General features: G+C 38.6%; 2 protein-coding genes across 4 annotated transcripts; both read left to right on the top strand.

The window, feature by feature from the left end:
• The first annotated feature begins 755 nt into the window (after nt 1-755).
• Nucleotides 756-3959, top strand: slc48a1a (solute carrier family 48 member 1a). Its single transcript, XM_065960854.1, has 4 exons — nt 756-890; nt 1010-1174; nt 2350-2517; nt 2630-3959. Exons 2-4 carry the CDS (start codon nt 1045-1047, stop codon nt 2764-2766), a joined length of 435 nt encoding a protein of 144 aa, XP_065816926.1. The 5' UTR covers nt 756-890; nt 1010-1044; the 3' UTR covers nt 2767-3959.
• A 135-nt stretch (nt 3960-4094) lies between these two features.
• On the top strand, nt 4095-14195 carry LOC110002326 (solute carrier family 26 member 9). Of its 3 annotated transcripts, XM_065960853.1 has the most exons (21): nt 4095-4360; nt 5693-5821; nt 6041-6180; nt 6326-6436; nt 6578-6753; nt 6844-7008; nt 7107-7259; nt 7405-7487; nt 8240-8387; nt 8471-8584; nt 8710-8787; nt 8900-8995; nt 9086-9192; nt 9281-9350; nt 9432-9524; nt 9909-10049; nt 10209-10406; nt 11205-11259; nt 11646-11782; nt 12666-12725; nt 12827-14195. In XM_065960853.1, exons 2-21 carry the CDS (start codon nt 5697-5699, stop codon nt 12836-12838), a joined length of 2262 nt encoding a protein of 753 aa, XP_065816925.1. In that variant the 5' UTR covers nt 4095-4360; nt 5693-5696; the 3' UTR covers nt 12839-14195. The 3 variants fall into 3 exon arrangements, 1 of the variants encoding a protein (XP_065816925.1); XR_010667490.1 differs by having other exon boundaries at nt 11646-12725; XR_010667491.1 differs by lacking the exon at nt 6326-6436 and having other exon boundaries at nt 11646-12725.
• Nucleotides 14196-16682: the final 2487 nt, after the last annotated feature.

The raw sequence follows: 16682 nt of genomic DNA, 5'->3' as shown, positions 1-16682 counted from the left end.
TACCAAAATTGTGTTTTATGTTTTCTGTAAGAAAGTAACTCACTTTTGTCCCCTCATCTAGCCAGGGTCATGCATTCATGTGACGATTTCTTATTTTGAAAAACACCTTTACTTCCTGTATTTTACTACTACTTTAATTACTACAGCCGCTTTAAGTTTCCTTGAAAAATTATTTTATTTGAAACTGTAACTTCTAATTGTCTTAATTGTGTTATCTTGCAGTTTGTAAACACGTTTTGTTGACTTCATTGCCTCATAGACCAATCGATTTACTATGTTCCAAACTAAATTAAGAAACACACTTCTTCAATATTATGTCATTTGTATATTTCACTAATCATAATACATAAAAAAAACCCACCAAATTAACCCATTAGTTCTGGCATCTCAGCTGTAAAACTGCAGTTACTAATTTATCCCCTAGGGCGTGCTGTGTTTCAGAGAGGGGGGCTTTACTCACTGCAAAGATATTTCATGTACAAGTGATAGATAACGTCGGAGGCAATTGTTTAAAAAAAAAGAAAAAATACTCTAAATGTGTCTTTTATGCGCAGCAATGTAATGTCTTCAAACTTGAGTATGTTAATAGATTGAACACAAATGTGAACAGACCGAAAAATGTACGAAATTAGTCCCAACTACTATGAGACAGCATCGGCTGAAGACAGAGGTTTACGGTGTTGTGTTTTCTCGATCACGACGTGACATCTTTGCGCTGTGCAAAAAGATAAACACTTGTTTGCTAGCCAAAAAAAAAGAAAAAACCGAAACCAAAGGGTTTGTTTTGGGGGGCTGTACTGGGAACACAAACCTCCTGTCACCACGCTAATTCTTCAGCTAGTTCTTTTTTTTTTTTTTTTTTAAAGGGGGCAGGCGTCGTTAAGCAGAGGGTACTTTAATGTTTGTGGTTTTTCCTGTCATCTAGGATATTAGTTACATAATGTGGTGGCATCGGTAAGCTGTTAGCTGAAGTCTGTTTACATTTACAAGGTTTGCTCTCCTGTTACAGATTCTTCCTGTGGAGTAGATAATACTAGAAAACAAATGGCATTCAGTAGAGTTTACATCAGCATAGGTTACGCTACCTTTGGCACCCTGGTCGGATTTTCTGCTTTCCTGATCTGGAATATCGCTTACAAACAGCCGTGGACAGCTGCGATGGGAGGCCTGTCAGGTATGTTAACACACCTTTTTAGAAACACCTTTGTTCTTAGGTGTTGTTGTGATGTGCAGATTGTGTCACATGATACTGGATGGTTTCATTTAGAAACCTTTTCTACATGGCCTCTTGCATCATATTGTAAAAGAAGATATTTCTTGTGGCTTGTTTTCATTCTCAACTCTTTCCACTGAAATCTCTACACAATGTTTTTATTGTTTATTGTTCCGTGTCGGCTGGATTAATACTTTAATATTAGTCACATTTTTGCATATGACCAGATTATTATTTTTTTGTGGGGGGGGGTTTATCCCCTCCCACTGAATGTATTATAATGCCGCCGAGAATTAAACATTTTCAGTGACTGTGATTAATTTCTATCATGTGAACTTCCTTTTGTTTAATTAAGCTGCTGAGACATTATTTATTCTTGGGCCTGTTCTGATATTGACAATGCAGAATGTTTGATTAAAAAAAAAAAAAAAAAATGCAAATTATAAATCAGCAGTCAGTAAAAGATGCATTACATGACTTTAATACATTTTGTTGTCGGGGGGGAAAGATAGAAACAGAGGGAGAGATTCTCAGTGCTTTCATTTTTACAAACTATTTAATGGAGACAGTTCAATGTTGTTGTTGTTGGACATACACAATTATACAATACACCTGAAACAAACTACAAATACAAAAACAGCTGTTAGAGGAATAATGAAATGGGTGATAGACAGCAAGATGATCAGAATCTCTTTTTCATCTTGGCTTGAAGGAAATTGTGATAGATTGTTTCTACTTTAATGCTCCCAATTAAAGTAGAGTCCAGTGTTTCCCCTACCATTATATTAGTTATTATTATTTTATTTTTTATTTTTTGGGCTTTTGGTGTCTTTATTGTAGATGTAGGATAGTGGATAGAGTCAGAGATCAGGGAAAGAAGTCATTTAAGGATACCTTTCCAATAGAAAAGGACAGCTGTCATTAAAAGTAACATGAACACCAAGATTCCTTCAAGTGTTTGTGTCGGCATGTCGGCTTGTCCCCCCCCCCTCCCCCACGCTGTAAACCTAGGGGAAACACTGGAGTCAAGTCGCAGCCCCACGCAGCTGAAGTTGATTTTGTAAAATATGAATAAAAAAATGGCCATTGCTTTGTTTGCCAGTAAAAAGTGTGCTTGTGTGTTTGTCTTTCCACAGGAGTGTTGGCGCTCTGGGCTCTCGTCACACACATCATGTACCTGCAGGACTTCTGGCGCACCTGGCTCAAAGGCCTCAAGTTCTTCATCGCCGTTGGCGTGCTCTTCTCAGTGGTGGCAGTGGCCGCCATCATCACCTTCCTAGCTCTAGCCATCACACACGAGCAATGTAATCCTCTAACCGATGTTGCAAGTTTAAGACGAAGTATAAAAGAGAACTTAGCGTGCTTTGTAATCAGGAGAACATGCGTTCATCGTGCTTCTGTTTCTCTGCCCCACAGCTCCCACAGACCCAAAGAGCCTCTACCTGGCCTGTGTGTGGAGCTTCCTGACTCTGAAGTGGTCCTTCCTCTTGGCTCTGTACTCCCACAGATATCGTCAGGAGTTTGCAGACATCAGCATCCTCAGCGATTTTTAAGTCGGTGCTGATTTTCCACATTGAACGGACTTTGAGGGTTTTAAGCTGCCGTCTGGAGCTGCTTTGGTAACAAAGAGGAGGAAAAGCAGATACGGCTAGATTTAAAAAGTCAGCAGACTTTTACCACATGGAGTTGCACTTGTTTAACAAGCTCTGTATTTGTATTGTCACCTGTTCAACTACTTTAAATGACCCACATTGTGTTTCTGTAAGTCGTTACTGTGAGCAGTCGAAAGCCTCTGCTGCTTTTGAGGAAACGATCAAAATGATTTATGGAGACACAGAGGTGTTGTTTCAAACAGGTTTTTAGCTTGTTCTTTTTTTTTTATTTGTAAACTAACACGTAGAAGGAAATCACTGTAACAGGCTTTTAATCTAATGATAGGTTGTCAAAGTGAACGCTGAATTCTTTAGAAACCAAAATTGAAACCTTCCTTCCTGAAGCTTCATTTAGACGATGCTAGGTAGACCAAGTTTATTGAGGTGCTTGAATGTTTTTACCCAAATGACCTTTTTCATAGTTGCAGTTTTCAATCCCAGAATAGTCTCATCTCCAGACACTCGCTGTCGTACTGTCTGTTTTAAATCAGTCTCTAAGCTCCCTTTAATGTCTTGATGCACTTTCAGAATCCTTTTTTTTTTTTTTAAAGTCATTATTTGTTATTTCACCTTTCCTACTCTCCTCATGCTTTTACTCTTAAGACAAACTGAAGAAAAAGGCTGTCCTGTAGAAGTTGTGCTGTTTCTGTTTTGTACCACTAGGGGGAGTCCTGCTTTGTTCTGTCAAGAAAGACTCCATTTAAAAGTTTGAACAGTCCTCCAACGCAAAAAGAAGAAATGGATTTGATGAATAAATGCACTTTAGTCTTCGATAATGACACCCTTGTTTTGCACACAAATCCTGTTACAAAGGGGGAGGGGGGTCATGTCCTTTCACTTCTTGTCATCTTTTTCTTACCCTTTTTAATAATGTAATGCACTATTCATGTGTAACATTGATTTTACTGTTAGCATTGTTTATGTGCGTCGAGATAGAGTAGGCTTAATGAGCTTGTTGTAGCTGCTGCTTATGTCGACCTTTTTACCATGAAACATGTTCAATTGATTTTTGTCCATGATGAGAGAATGAATGTTTGGATGCTACATGTATATAAAAACTGATCCCATTAAAGTTCAATTGATTGTTAAATACACCATGCTGCCTTGACTGATGGCTGAATCAACAATGGCTGAATCAACATCCTTCCTTGAAAGGAAGGATGGGTTGAAATTCTTTGATTACGCTTACTGGCTCCTCCCAGAAGGTGCAGAGGAGAATAAATATTAGGGCTTTCCCATGTAGAAAGCTTCTGATATTTGCATGAGCAGCTGCATGTGTAGACCTCAAACAGACCCAGAGTTTCTCCTGCCGTCCGACAGGGATAGTCTCCTCTCCTGTGAGGGGCATATGTGACCAGCCAGGCCAGGAGAATATCCGGAGCAGTCCACCTGCAAGTATCAAAATATATTCAGGAGTGCACATGTGACAACAGCTCAGTTTTTATAAAGGAATCAAACAATAATCTAATTCACAAGTCCGTTCTTCATCGATAAGGTCAGTGCTGTAATGAGACATCTACATTAACTAAGATCAGAGCTTCTTGATATGACATGAAAAATGAATTTAGTCTTTACAAGTTTGATTATCTTTTACTTGTTTCCCCATATTTTGATTATTTTTTTTTTTTAGGAAAATTGTGTTTACAGCTTACAAATCTGTAAAAAAAAGACATTTTTAGATTTATTATAAAATAATGTTTTTAAAATATATATATATTTTTTTTACTGTGAATATCTGAAAATCGTTTATACTCTTAATTAATAGTGAAGAATGATCATGCAACTCCATCTTCATATCAAGTAAATGTTGGGCTTAAACTTTCCTTCCGCATGTCGTACAAGTTTAACTTTTTGCATAAATTAAATTGTGATTTTTATTTCTTGAAATTACTTCTTTTTAAAAAAAAAAATTATTATATTATTATTATTATTATTATTTTTTGGGTGTTTATAAGCCTTTATTAGAGAGACAGGACAGTGGATAGAGTCAGAAATCAGGGTGACGTGGCAAAGGAGCCACAGGTCGGATTTGAACCTGGGCTGCTCACTGTACATGGGGCATGAAAACTAACCACTAGGCCACTGGCACCCCCAAAATTACTTCAAAACTGGTTTGACTGTTGATTCTATAAAGGTATATCCACATGTTTTTACTGGCAGATTTTTATATACACCAATCAGCCATCACATTGAGACCAATAGAATCCAGTACCATACAACTGTTCAACCATAAATTCTACTTTAACAAACCGTCTATGTTTTCAGTTTTTGTTGACATGGTCAATAAGATTGATAATTATATTTTATGTTTATTATTAAAGTAGTAGTGGGTGCTGATTGTGAACTATAGTGTTTTATATTGAAAGGTGCTCCTAATATTTTGCCCACTCCTTTAACATACAACCAGGGAGCAAAATATAAAGAACACACACTGATTTTTGTTTTTTAATTTGGTGATTTTTTTATTTATTTATTTTTACCAGGATTCAAGTAGCGGCTTCAAATAAGCTCTTTGAGTTTTCTGCCTCTTCCTGCACTGAATATTGTTTATTTTGTCAACTCCATTGTTTCAACAACTGAACAACCATTTTAATCAAATCAGTTGGGAATTAGTTCAATAATTTATATTTGATTAAAGTTAATAATGTGTAAACCTGCTGCTGTAGAAGTCAAATGATATTAATGCTATCTTGACATGATTCATTTGTAATTTTATGACCATTTAAAAAGATATTTGACTCATTACAATGTGATTCTCCACTCTCGTCCTTGAGGTCATAGCACTACTCTGACTTATCTGTCTTCTTAATACGCTTCAATATGTCAGAGTCATGCCCGAGAACCGCCCACGCTACGTGATTGACAGGCCTGCTTATAACCTCCCGGACTTTGACAGAGAGTTTGACAAGAAGAGTCGACAACTCCCTGTCGGAGAGAAACTGAAGAAACCCTTCAGGTACCTAATCACAATCTCTCTGCACAGTCGGCGTGAACTACATGTCTTCCTATCACACACACACACACACACACACACTCCTCCTCCGACAAGCTTTGTGTTGTGATCAAATAGAGAAGAACCCTGTAGCTATGACTCCATATGATGCTCAGACGTGTTATTGACTAACAACTAGAAAAACCGAGCTCCTCAGGAGATTCTCCTGTTTGTGTTTGTCAGATGCTCGGTGAAGAGACTGAAGGGCTTATTATTCAGACATCTGCCTGTTCTGAGCTGGCTCCCCAAGTACAAAGTGAAAGAAAACCTGCTGCATGATGTCTTCAGCGGGGTCAGTGCCGGCACTATTCAGGTTCCCCAAGGTCAGTCCAACCTTCTCTTTTGATGCCTCTGTATTTTTCCCTCTGACTGATCTTTGTTGCCGCAGCACTGGCTCCAGTATTTGTATTTCTCTCCATGCAGCCATGATTTATGTGACATTTAAATAAAGGTGTGTCTTCTTTGCAGGCATGGCATTTGCCCTGTTGGCAAACCTCCCTCCCGTCAATGGTCTCTATTCATCTTTCTTCCCCCTCATCCCTTATTTCTTCATGGGCACCACTCCCCAGATAGTGCTGGGTAAATCAGAGCAATTTATCAGCTGAGATTTCATATGATGACAGTGATAAGTTGCCAGAGCTGCACAGCACAGATCAGCTGCCTGACTCTGCCCAGTTAGTCGTAAAGAAAATAGATGTGACACACTATTTTTCTGTGTAGGTACGTTTGCCGTCCTCAGCTTTATGGTGGGAACGGCATGTCTGCGTCTGGCCCCAGAGTCCGACTTCAGTCATTTTAATGCCACTCTAAATGCTACAATAGTGGACACAGACAGGATGGACGAGGTTCGACTGGGAATATCTGGAACTCTGGCCTGTCTCACTGCAATCATACAGGTACTCATAGCTCTAAAATGTAGGTCTCAACTTGAAATAATGCAATAACAAAAAAAAGAGACACATTGAGAACTTCTTCTGTCTGTTTAGATTAGCCTTAGCTTCATGCAGATTGGCTTTGTGGCCATCTATCTGTCAGATTCGTTCATCAGAGGCTTCTTGACGGCTGCATCGCTGCATTTTCTCACCTCAATGCTCAAATTCATCTTTGGCGTCAAGGTTTCACCTCATAGTGGTCCACTGGCCATTATATATGTAAGTGACTCTTTCATACTGCGATCAAAGTACAGCAAAAGTGTTCGCTCCATTACTTTTCTAATGACATGCATCTTTGAAATTCATTTTTGTCACAGAGGCTCATAGATATCGTTCGCAGTCTTCCCGATACCAACGTAGCATCTCTAGTATTCGCTCTGGTCAGCATTGTAGTCCTGATTGTGGTGAAGGAGCTAAATGCCCGCTACCACCACAAGTTGCCCTTTCTTATACCTGTGGAGTTCATCGTTGTAAGTAATTCATAGTTTTGTATTTGTATTTGTATTTTTTTGTGATGTTTTTGTAGCAGTTGTTCAGATTTCTTTTGTAGATTGGTGATGACACTATTCTGGCTACAGCAGTGGTTTATGTCTTTTTTCTTCCTGTTGGACACAGGTGGTGGTGGCAACAGCCATTTCAGGCCCTTTGCATCTTCCTGAGACCTACAACATGGATATAGTGGGACTAATTCCTTTGGGGTAAAGCATTCATCATAATCATGTGGTGGCCATTTTCCTATATGGTTACGCTCCATTTCGGGAGTTACTATAGAGTTAGCTTTAATTCGAATAATGAGGTTTTGCTGTGGTCCAGGTTAGCACAACTTGAGAATTCTTCAGGGATTACAAAATAAATTGGGAATCTGATAATTCAGCGTCATTTCAATGCTTCCTGATTGATAAATAGCTGAGAAAATGTATGGTGAGTGGAAATATTGAAACTGCTACAACATGCCCACCTGTCAGGCAAATCAACCCAGCCTCTAATTTTTACACAACAGTCTTAATATAATATAAAGTTAGTTAAAAAAAAAAAAGGATTTAATGGGACCTCCGTGTGAGTCAAGTGGACACTTGAGGAACTGCTCTTGTTTGCATTTCTGAATTGGCCTTTTTAAAAAAAACTAAAGTTTGTTGTTGGTCGTCTCCAGGGTGTGGGAACCTAATTACCTTCAATTTTTTTGTTTTATTATCGTTTGTTGTCCCTCCAACCTTTCCATATCCATCATCTATTTTAGTTGCTGATCAGGAAGGATAAATAATTGTAATTTGCCAGAATTTTATATTTATACGATTTAAAACCCTGAAACACAAAAGTTAAAGATTAAAACATTTGATATTGCCACCCTAAGCCTGACTCAAGGTAAAATGACCACAAATACATAAGCATACTTTAAAATTTTTTTTTCCTTCTACTCAATTGAGATGTAAATTTTGAGTGTATTCACCAGATTCCCAGCACCAATCCTTCCAACCGTGAGTCAGTGGGAGGAATTGCTGAGCACAGCTTTCTCTCTGGCAATTATGGGTTACATCATCAACTTGGCTATTTCACGGATACTGGCAACCAAGCATGGCTACGACGTGGACACTAACCAGGTAGAAAACGGCTTGTCTTTTAAATGTTCAAAACGTGCATTCTATTAAAATATTGCAAATACACCAAGTGTGTTCTTGTCCAGGAAATGTTGGCTCTTGGCTGCAGCAATTTCTTTGGCTCCTTCTTTAAAATCCAAGTGACCTGCTGTGCTCTGTGCGTGACCAAGGCTGTGAACACTGCAGGTGGAAAATCACAGGTAAGTGGTTAGCTACCTGTAATCATATTCAAATCTTTTCTTTTTCTATAAAGTGCAATAACCTTAAAAATGCTTTGGACTAAAAGAAGAAAAACATCTCAAACTGTGTTGCTGCCCTCTCATAGTTCGCCTGTTTTAGTGTGATGATGGTCGTAATGGTCACACTGCTTGCATTGGGAGTCTATCTGAGACCGCTTCCGAAAGTAGGTGGAAAAAGTAGAATTATACTAGAAAAATGCAATGAAGAATTGAAGTAGAGATTAGTGAAAAATCTATGCATGCATGATTAGGGACCAATGGAATCTGTTTCCCCAGTCGGTGCTTGGAGCCTTGATTGTGGTCAACCTGAAGCCCCCACTCCTCCAGCTCTCCGATCCATACTACTTATGGAAGAAGAACAAATTGGACTGTGTAGGTCAAGCCTTGGATGCAATATTGCAGCACAATGCAATGTTGTTTCTCTACATATTTTATCTAAGCCTGTTGTTCTTTTATTTCCAGTGTGTGTGGGTTGTGACGTTCTTGTCCACATTCTTACTTGGCTTGCCTTATGGAGTTGCTGTCGGAGTGGGCTTTTCCTTCCTGGTGGTGATATTCAGGACACAATTGTGAGTAAACCGTATTGTCAAAGAAAACGAGACAGAGTGTACAATATAAAGTGATTTGTCACTGAGTTTGGTAATGCTTTCCTCACAGTCGTAATGGTTCAGCATTGGTTCAAATTGAGGCTACAGATATCTACAAAAACCCAAAGGTGTACAGCAAGGTATGAAACTAATCCCCTTGATTTTTTGTTTCACATAACACAAGAGGTATTGCGTCTAATTTTTTCATTCTGTGTCCACAGGGCATGTCCATAAAGGGTGTGAAAATTTTGAACTACTGCTCACCCCTTTATTTTGCAAATGCAGAAATATTTCGACAGAGGGTCATCAAAAAGGTACAGTGAGTTTATTTCTTTCTTTCTTAATATGAGGCATGTTTAAAGGTCATAAAATAAGCCTAGTAGCTAGACGATCACTTTTTTACAATGTTATTCCAACATTGAATGAAACGTCAAATGAAACAATTGACAGCACACAGTACAAAGAGCCTTTTTAACATATTCCCTGACAAAGTTTCACACTTGCCATTAAATAGGATGTTGCAGGAGACTTCATAAATTCTTGACATACATTTAAACGAAAGGTATCAGCAAAAAACATGACACAAATGCTTTGTCGTAAGGGCTGCCAAAATTGTAAGGAAATCAAAGTTAGTCGTAAATGCTTGAAGTTTTTGCCAGCTTTTTTTTTAGTGTTTATGTGTTAATGTTCATGTTTAGACTGGGCTCGACCCCGGAAAACATATCCTGGCCCGACAGAAGTTGTTGGAGAAAAAGCAGAAGGAGAAAGCGAAACAGGAGAAGAAGGACAAGGAGGCAAGAAAGAAGAATCTCAGCTCTATGGTTGACATGAAGATCCAGGTAGAATCATGTAGATATGACACTCATGCTTAACCTCATAGCCCATAAGAAGACACAAATCCCTATCACACTTCTATCATCAATATTTCCCTTGAACACTGTACAATTATGACATACAACTTCTGTACACATGTTTTTATCTACATCCTCCAAATGTAGACCATATCTCAGCTTGAACTGCAAAAGGACTTTGGCTTGAAAGACGACAGACTTCCCATCAGCTTTGTCAACCCTGGATTTAGTGACATTGAGCTGGCTCAGAAGATGCCTGAGCCTGAGTTGCCCTTCCACACCCTCATACTCGACCTGGCAGGAGTCTGCTTTATCGACCTGATGGGCATCAAAGTCTTGATTAAGGTTAAAAGCTTATTCACAGTACTTCTTCCTCATCTCTTCATTCAGCACTTTTAGGTTTGAAGTTTCCATTTAATAAAATAAGAGAAATAGTTATTGTAATCATATTAATACTCATCAATCAATTACTTTGGGTGAGCGAACATTACACAGGTAGCTAGCAAAATGCTTTTTAAGCCTCACAGCATGCAGCGTGATTGGCCTATTGGCGTAATGGTGGTTAGTTTATTAGACCAGCTTCTATCTTAAATTAAAACTTTTTAAAATCCCTGGAGCAGTTCTACATCACTACACTTAGCTTATTCTCATTTGTGAATACCCACTCTGTTCAAATATTCCTTCACTTCGCTTGAATATTCTGTTGGCCAGTTAATGCTAGCTGGAAGGAACAAGGTCACGATTTGTTTCAGCTGACGTTAAATGATAAGCGAACTTATACTAGCATTAACAAAGCTTCATAAGACATTTCAATATCTGGATCATAAAGAAACAGACAGAGACAGTTTGAGACAATAGTCTAAATGAAAGTAAAAGAGATCATTAGAATTTGGCTAAGTTTTGTTTGCACAATGACTCTCCCCTCCACTAGCCTCCACTACGAGTCAAACAATGCTGCATTATTTAAACAGCTTCACTTTTTGTACAGAATCTAATAGAAACCCTTATTCTAACCCTAGCCTTCATTATTGAACCATTTTTTAGGAGTGATTTTTCAGGAGTAGTCTACGGGTGTACACAACCATCTTGATTCCTCCACGTCTGCTAACTGACTCTTTTTTTTTTCCTTTTACGCCAACGCAGATGAACTCAAGCTACTCGATGCTTGGGATGAAACTATACCTGGCAAATATTCAAGGTAAAATCTTACACGACTTTTCACACTTGTTAGCTCTACAGAACAGTTGTCATGGCAACAGAGAACAAGACATTTACTCACATTAAGTCCATAAGCTATGTAAAGGACACTGCTATATACTGCGAGGAAAAAAAGAGAGTACAATTGCATTGGGAAATATTTTCAACAATTAGTGTGCACATTGCTTTTATTTCCCAGTGATGTAAGGGATTTCTTTTTTTTGGGGGGGGGGGGGGATTGATTACTCTTCAGCGTGAAACCAGTCGTCTTCTCTTGCAAAGCACAGAACTCTAACCATTCAGTTCTCTTTACACACCAAATGAGAGTCAAGTTATAATCCCTTGTTTCACTCCCTGTGTGATATTTGTTGTCTTTGCCGCCTGCAGCCCAGGTGTATGAGGAACTGAAGGCTGGAGGAGCTTTTGATGACGGAAACATTGCAGGCAGTAATCTCTTTCTTTCTGTCCATGATGCCATTCTGTTTGCACTAGAAACTTCTGAAGGGCAGCGAGACTCCTCAGAGGTAGATCCAGCTCCTTTTCATGACATCACATACACACACAGACCGCTGAAAGGTTTCTATGTCAGGGATAAAGGAATGGATTTTAAAGATTACAAAAGCAAGATAGTTTTCTTACTTTTACATTCCTCACTTGGCAAAGCTTTTGTCGTCTTATCTGGTTCAACAAGGGTAACCAGAAAGGTCACAAGGGATTACAGGTGATGTCACACATAAAATGCTTCAACAAATAAAGCTAAATCAAGGTCATGCTGCATAATACATAATACACAATACATTCTCCTTATGATTCTGCTCTACTTTCTATTCATTAAGGCTATGGTTATCAACAGGTGGGTCGGGGCCCAAAATTGGGTCACATTGTGGCTTTACTGGGTCGAGGATGTGTGTCAGGGAAGAAAATAGTTAAGGCAAAAAGTCTATTCTGCGTTTTTATTTTTTATATATTTATATACAGTATGGTGTATTTAATGTGTAGAAGGGTCAGTAGAGGACAGTAGGTCGATGTTATGCACTTTAAGGCCGGCCATCTGCACTTAAACGACAAGAGAAGAAGAATGTGACTTTCAGACCTTCTTCAATGCAACATGATGCCCATTTATTTTGAATGTAGTCATATTTCAAGTAAAGCAGACACATCAGCAGGTTATTCTTTAGGGAGTGATTAACCCGTCATTGAAAAGTCACTCCCAGGGCAACTTGTCAGTCATTATTAAAGAGAGTTTAGAATCATCCAAATGTGGTCACTAAAATGGTAATGGCAAAAACACAAAACATGACCTTCAAAATAGGTTCCCAAAAACCATTATATGGTGACCGTTTATGGTTTGTGTTCTTGTCTGTTTGACTTTAAATAAACTGTATGAATTCATTTTATTGTCGACAGACAGAGAAAGAAACAAATGAGCTGTCTCTCTATATGAATGAGGAGCTGGATCTAGAACAGGTATGTACTGGTTTGAACAAAAAAAACTATTTTACCTACCTCTTTTTTCTCACCACGGAGCCAATAGCAATGATTATGGATTTTTTTTTTGTCTTTTACAGGAAATGTTTTGAATGCTTCAATGAAGATGCAATAAAGGAAACATAGCATCTATTTTGGTTGGTTGGGAATTAAGAAGAAATAAGTGTCACCTGACTTTACAGGCAGGAGTGTTACAAAAATAATAAGAAAAGTAGACAATAAGAGGAACTTCTGGGGCTCAGTTTGTCCACCCCGCATGGAGTCAACCTGCTGACGGCGCAGTCATACAGAAGGAGGGCTCTTGTAATTACCGGAGAGTGTGCATGGCCACAGCTGTGAGGTAAAGCCAGCTGAGCAGACTTGTTTAGTCCCACAAGACCCTAAGAAAAGCAGGACACCATCAGCAGTTCATTGTGTTTGCCTTCTTATAAACTCTGTCAGGTATTATCTGTCACAAGGAAGAAAAATGCAAACAAATAAAACAATGTAAGTGTTGTCAGCGCCACCAGAAGAGTTGTTTGGCTTAAGACAAGTATGTAAGCCAAACAACTTGTGTTTGTTTAGCAGGTGCCAAAGGCCTGTGGAGTCTGGCGTTACGTTGCAGTCAGTGTGTTGGTATGCATGTGATGCATGAATGGATTCATTCAGCTATTAAGAAATCATCCTAAGGTATTCTGGCACACATCTGCTCCTCTGCTCTCCCTTCTTCCTCTTCGCAGCAAATTGGCACCACCAGTGATTACAAGGTTTCTATGGCCATCAGGTTTAATTTGGAGCCCAGGGAAAGTCTCTCATCACTTAATGTGTACGGGTCTGCTTAATTTCATCACCTGCAGCTCACCCCTTTGTTTCTTTTCCCCTCCATTGTTTATCAGAGTGTTTTGTAAAAGCCCCTTGCTTTGCTTGAGCTGGATTCAATTAGTTTGAAAGCTGTAGGTTGAAATAAAAAAAAAAGGAGCATCGTCACATGGTTAAGAGCCCTGCCAATCTTGTCGTACCTCTCTTGTCTTTAAAAGTTTAAATAAAAAATGTACTTTCAAACATTTGAAAAGTAGGTTAACATTGGTATTGATGGATTTAAGAGACATTGAATGTGGCCAGCAGAGGTCCCGAATCCTTTTTTTCCTTTTTTTCTTCAACTGTTTTACATGATGTTGGCACAGTGATGTTGGCACTGTTGTTTTTGTGCTACCTGAGGAAGTTAACACGTTTTTTTGTGTTTTCTTTTTGAAGATGGTTGTTCTACTTTTTACTGCAAAAAAATAAAAATAAATACATTTAAAAAAAAAAAAAAAAATCTCTACAGCTATATTCTTTTATCTTTTAATCTCTCCATTACCCACGTGGCCTCTGCCCACGGACAACAGACTAAAATGAGCTCGAAGCTATTTAAAAAAAATATATTTTTCATTCTCAATAATATATAAGTTATTAATAAAATAAACTACATGGAAAGAGGCCTCGGCTGTCTTTTTTTCTTGTTATAAGTATGCTGTCCAAATTAAATGCTACACACTCATTTTCATCAGCTTATAAATATACAGAGTGCTTACATTAGAAAAGCATCTTGACATGGTTTATAAAGGCAATGCTGTAAGCCACATTCAGGAAGCATGGAAGTTATCAATACGTTGTTTTACCTTGAATATTTCCAAATATTACTTTATCATTTAAAGAGTTGTTGTCTTGTCAGCTGCATATTCATTCAGAAATGTTGAGAACAGTGATTTACAGATCACCTTCACAAATGTGCAGATCTGGGATACAGCAGTAGCTACAACCAGAGCCTTGTCTTTAGAGGGCACTGGCTGCAACAACATACAAAGAGGGTGACGTCAGAGGAAGATGACCTTTGAGGGTATGACCCCTATGACCCCTATGATGAGGTAGCAAACTCCTCTTCAGTTCGAAAACGGTAAAGGCTACTTTTACGTATTAAGTCCCCCCCCCCCCCCCCACACAACTATTTCCTTATCTACACCTCTTTATTTAAAGAAAAGAGCACATTGCAAAGTCAAAGATAATGCATTTCCTTTTATCCCTGATATAACGCACCGCCCGTCGTGCTCTGTAAGTGACCCTAATCAAACACAACCCACATGATGCGCGACCAGCAGGTGCACGAAAGGTCTAGTTAGGAAACTAAATGCTAAAGAAAATGTCTTCAGCACCATGGTAAGTTCAAAATGATAATTGTGACTCATATTACTGTCGTTACTTTACTTGAGTTTATTTGTTGTTAGGCTGTTTTTTTATTTGGTTTGGTTTGATATTGCCTTCTGCACCCGCCGCGGTGTGAGACTTCCTGTTGGTCAGCCTGAGTTTGGTCATGTCTGCTGGTTATTCATGTGGGAGTTTCACTTTATCAACTTGTAATGCGGTTGTATTGGCTTATAAAGTGTTTTCGCAGCTTCTGTTTTCAGACTAGAAATGGTATTTCTTTTTGTGTCAGACATTTAGGTCCACATCATCTCCTGTTGCTGATGTTAAACGGACTGTTTGAGCATTTAATAAGCAATGTGCAAGATATCACTTCCCCTCCTTAAACACTTCCCCTCTTATACAGGACCAGAACATTTTAAAGATCTATGATGCTCCAACCTGATCTAGCCTTCTTTACATCATGACCCATCATTTACTCTGGCTCATCCACTGTACTTTCCAGGAAGTACAAACTATTTAGAAATGTTGTTTTACTTGACAGCAGTAAATATTTATTGAAACCATATGTCTTGGAAGTAGGTCACATCTCACATCATTTATTATTTTAGGGATTATGGTCACATGGAGTTTTGTGGATCTTGCTCAGGGGCAGATTCCTTCAACACCTTTCCACGTAATCCTTTGTTACTGCTCAGTCTTACCTCATCACATTTCAAGGTGCGGCTCAGTGCTGCTTTTGTAATCGATGTCCTATTTTAATTTTGCCTTTTTAATTTGACCTTCTTGATATTGTTACAGATAATTAACGCTCATAAAATATAAAGCTTTAAGTCTGGAAAAGAAAAAAACCTCTATTCTTTCTGAAGGTCAAATGATGATTACACTGAACTATCAATTGCTTCAAATTAATCCTTTTTCTATTAAGATACTGTTTGAATGGACTACCTTCTCAATCCCTGTAATTGCAAGTTCACACAGAAATTAATTTAACACCTCTTGCACATTCATTGACCATGCTGGTTTAATTAACAAGGTCCCTTTTTAGGAGTTTGAGATAGGAAAGATTTATGTATTAAATTTGTTTACACGCCCGGTGGTTTCACTCTTATTGAGACAAATTGCGTGGCGTCGGAGGGTGTCTTTCTCCCTGAGTCATGGGACCTTGTCATTTAACACTCGCCTGCTTTTATGAGGAGCTGTCCCTGAGAGAATATTCAGCTGTAACCTTTATGAACCCAGATGTAAACTTGGGCTGTTCAAATGATAATGAAGCAGGGAGGTAATGAAAGTCTTTTTGCGCCAATGGGCTGTGGGCTCACAGGAGCAATCTAAGGGAATGAGGTTGACAGAGGAACCAAAAAAAAAACCACCCCTGGAAATTTAAATAGCGGCTGTTTGACATTGATCAACCGATAACAGTTGGCGTTTAGCATATGAATTTTATAGCCCTACATGCGGGGATCTATTGTGCTTCATTAACAAACCACTTTGCATCCTGGGAACCATAAATCTTGATTGTGCCGTGTCAGCAAATTGTCTTTGGACAGGGTTTGTTTACAAAGTAGCTGAGGGCAAATCTGACCACCGATAGCTGGTATTAATTAATGTTTCATATTGTCTCATTCCAGTAGTCCACCAGCAATTAAATGCACCAACAATGGAACAGTCTCTGGTAATTAATTATGGCATACTATTATTGAGTCTGCGTGTCTGACTGGAGGTTGGTTAATTATTTATAGTTAAATTAAGTCACAACCCCGTGTCTGATGGAAA

This window comes from Labrus bergylta, chromosome 12, assembly GCF_963930695.1.
Source record: "Labrus bergylta chromosome 12, fLabBer1.1, whole genome shotgun sequence".
In the NCBI taxonomy this organism is placed as follows: Eukaryota; Metazoa; Chordata; class Actinopteri; order Labriformes; family Labridae; genus Labrus; species Labrus bergylta.
The sequence above is the reverse complement of the archived record's forward strand: the minus strand, read 5'-3'. Positions and strand labels throughout refer to the sequence as shown.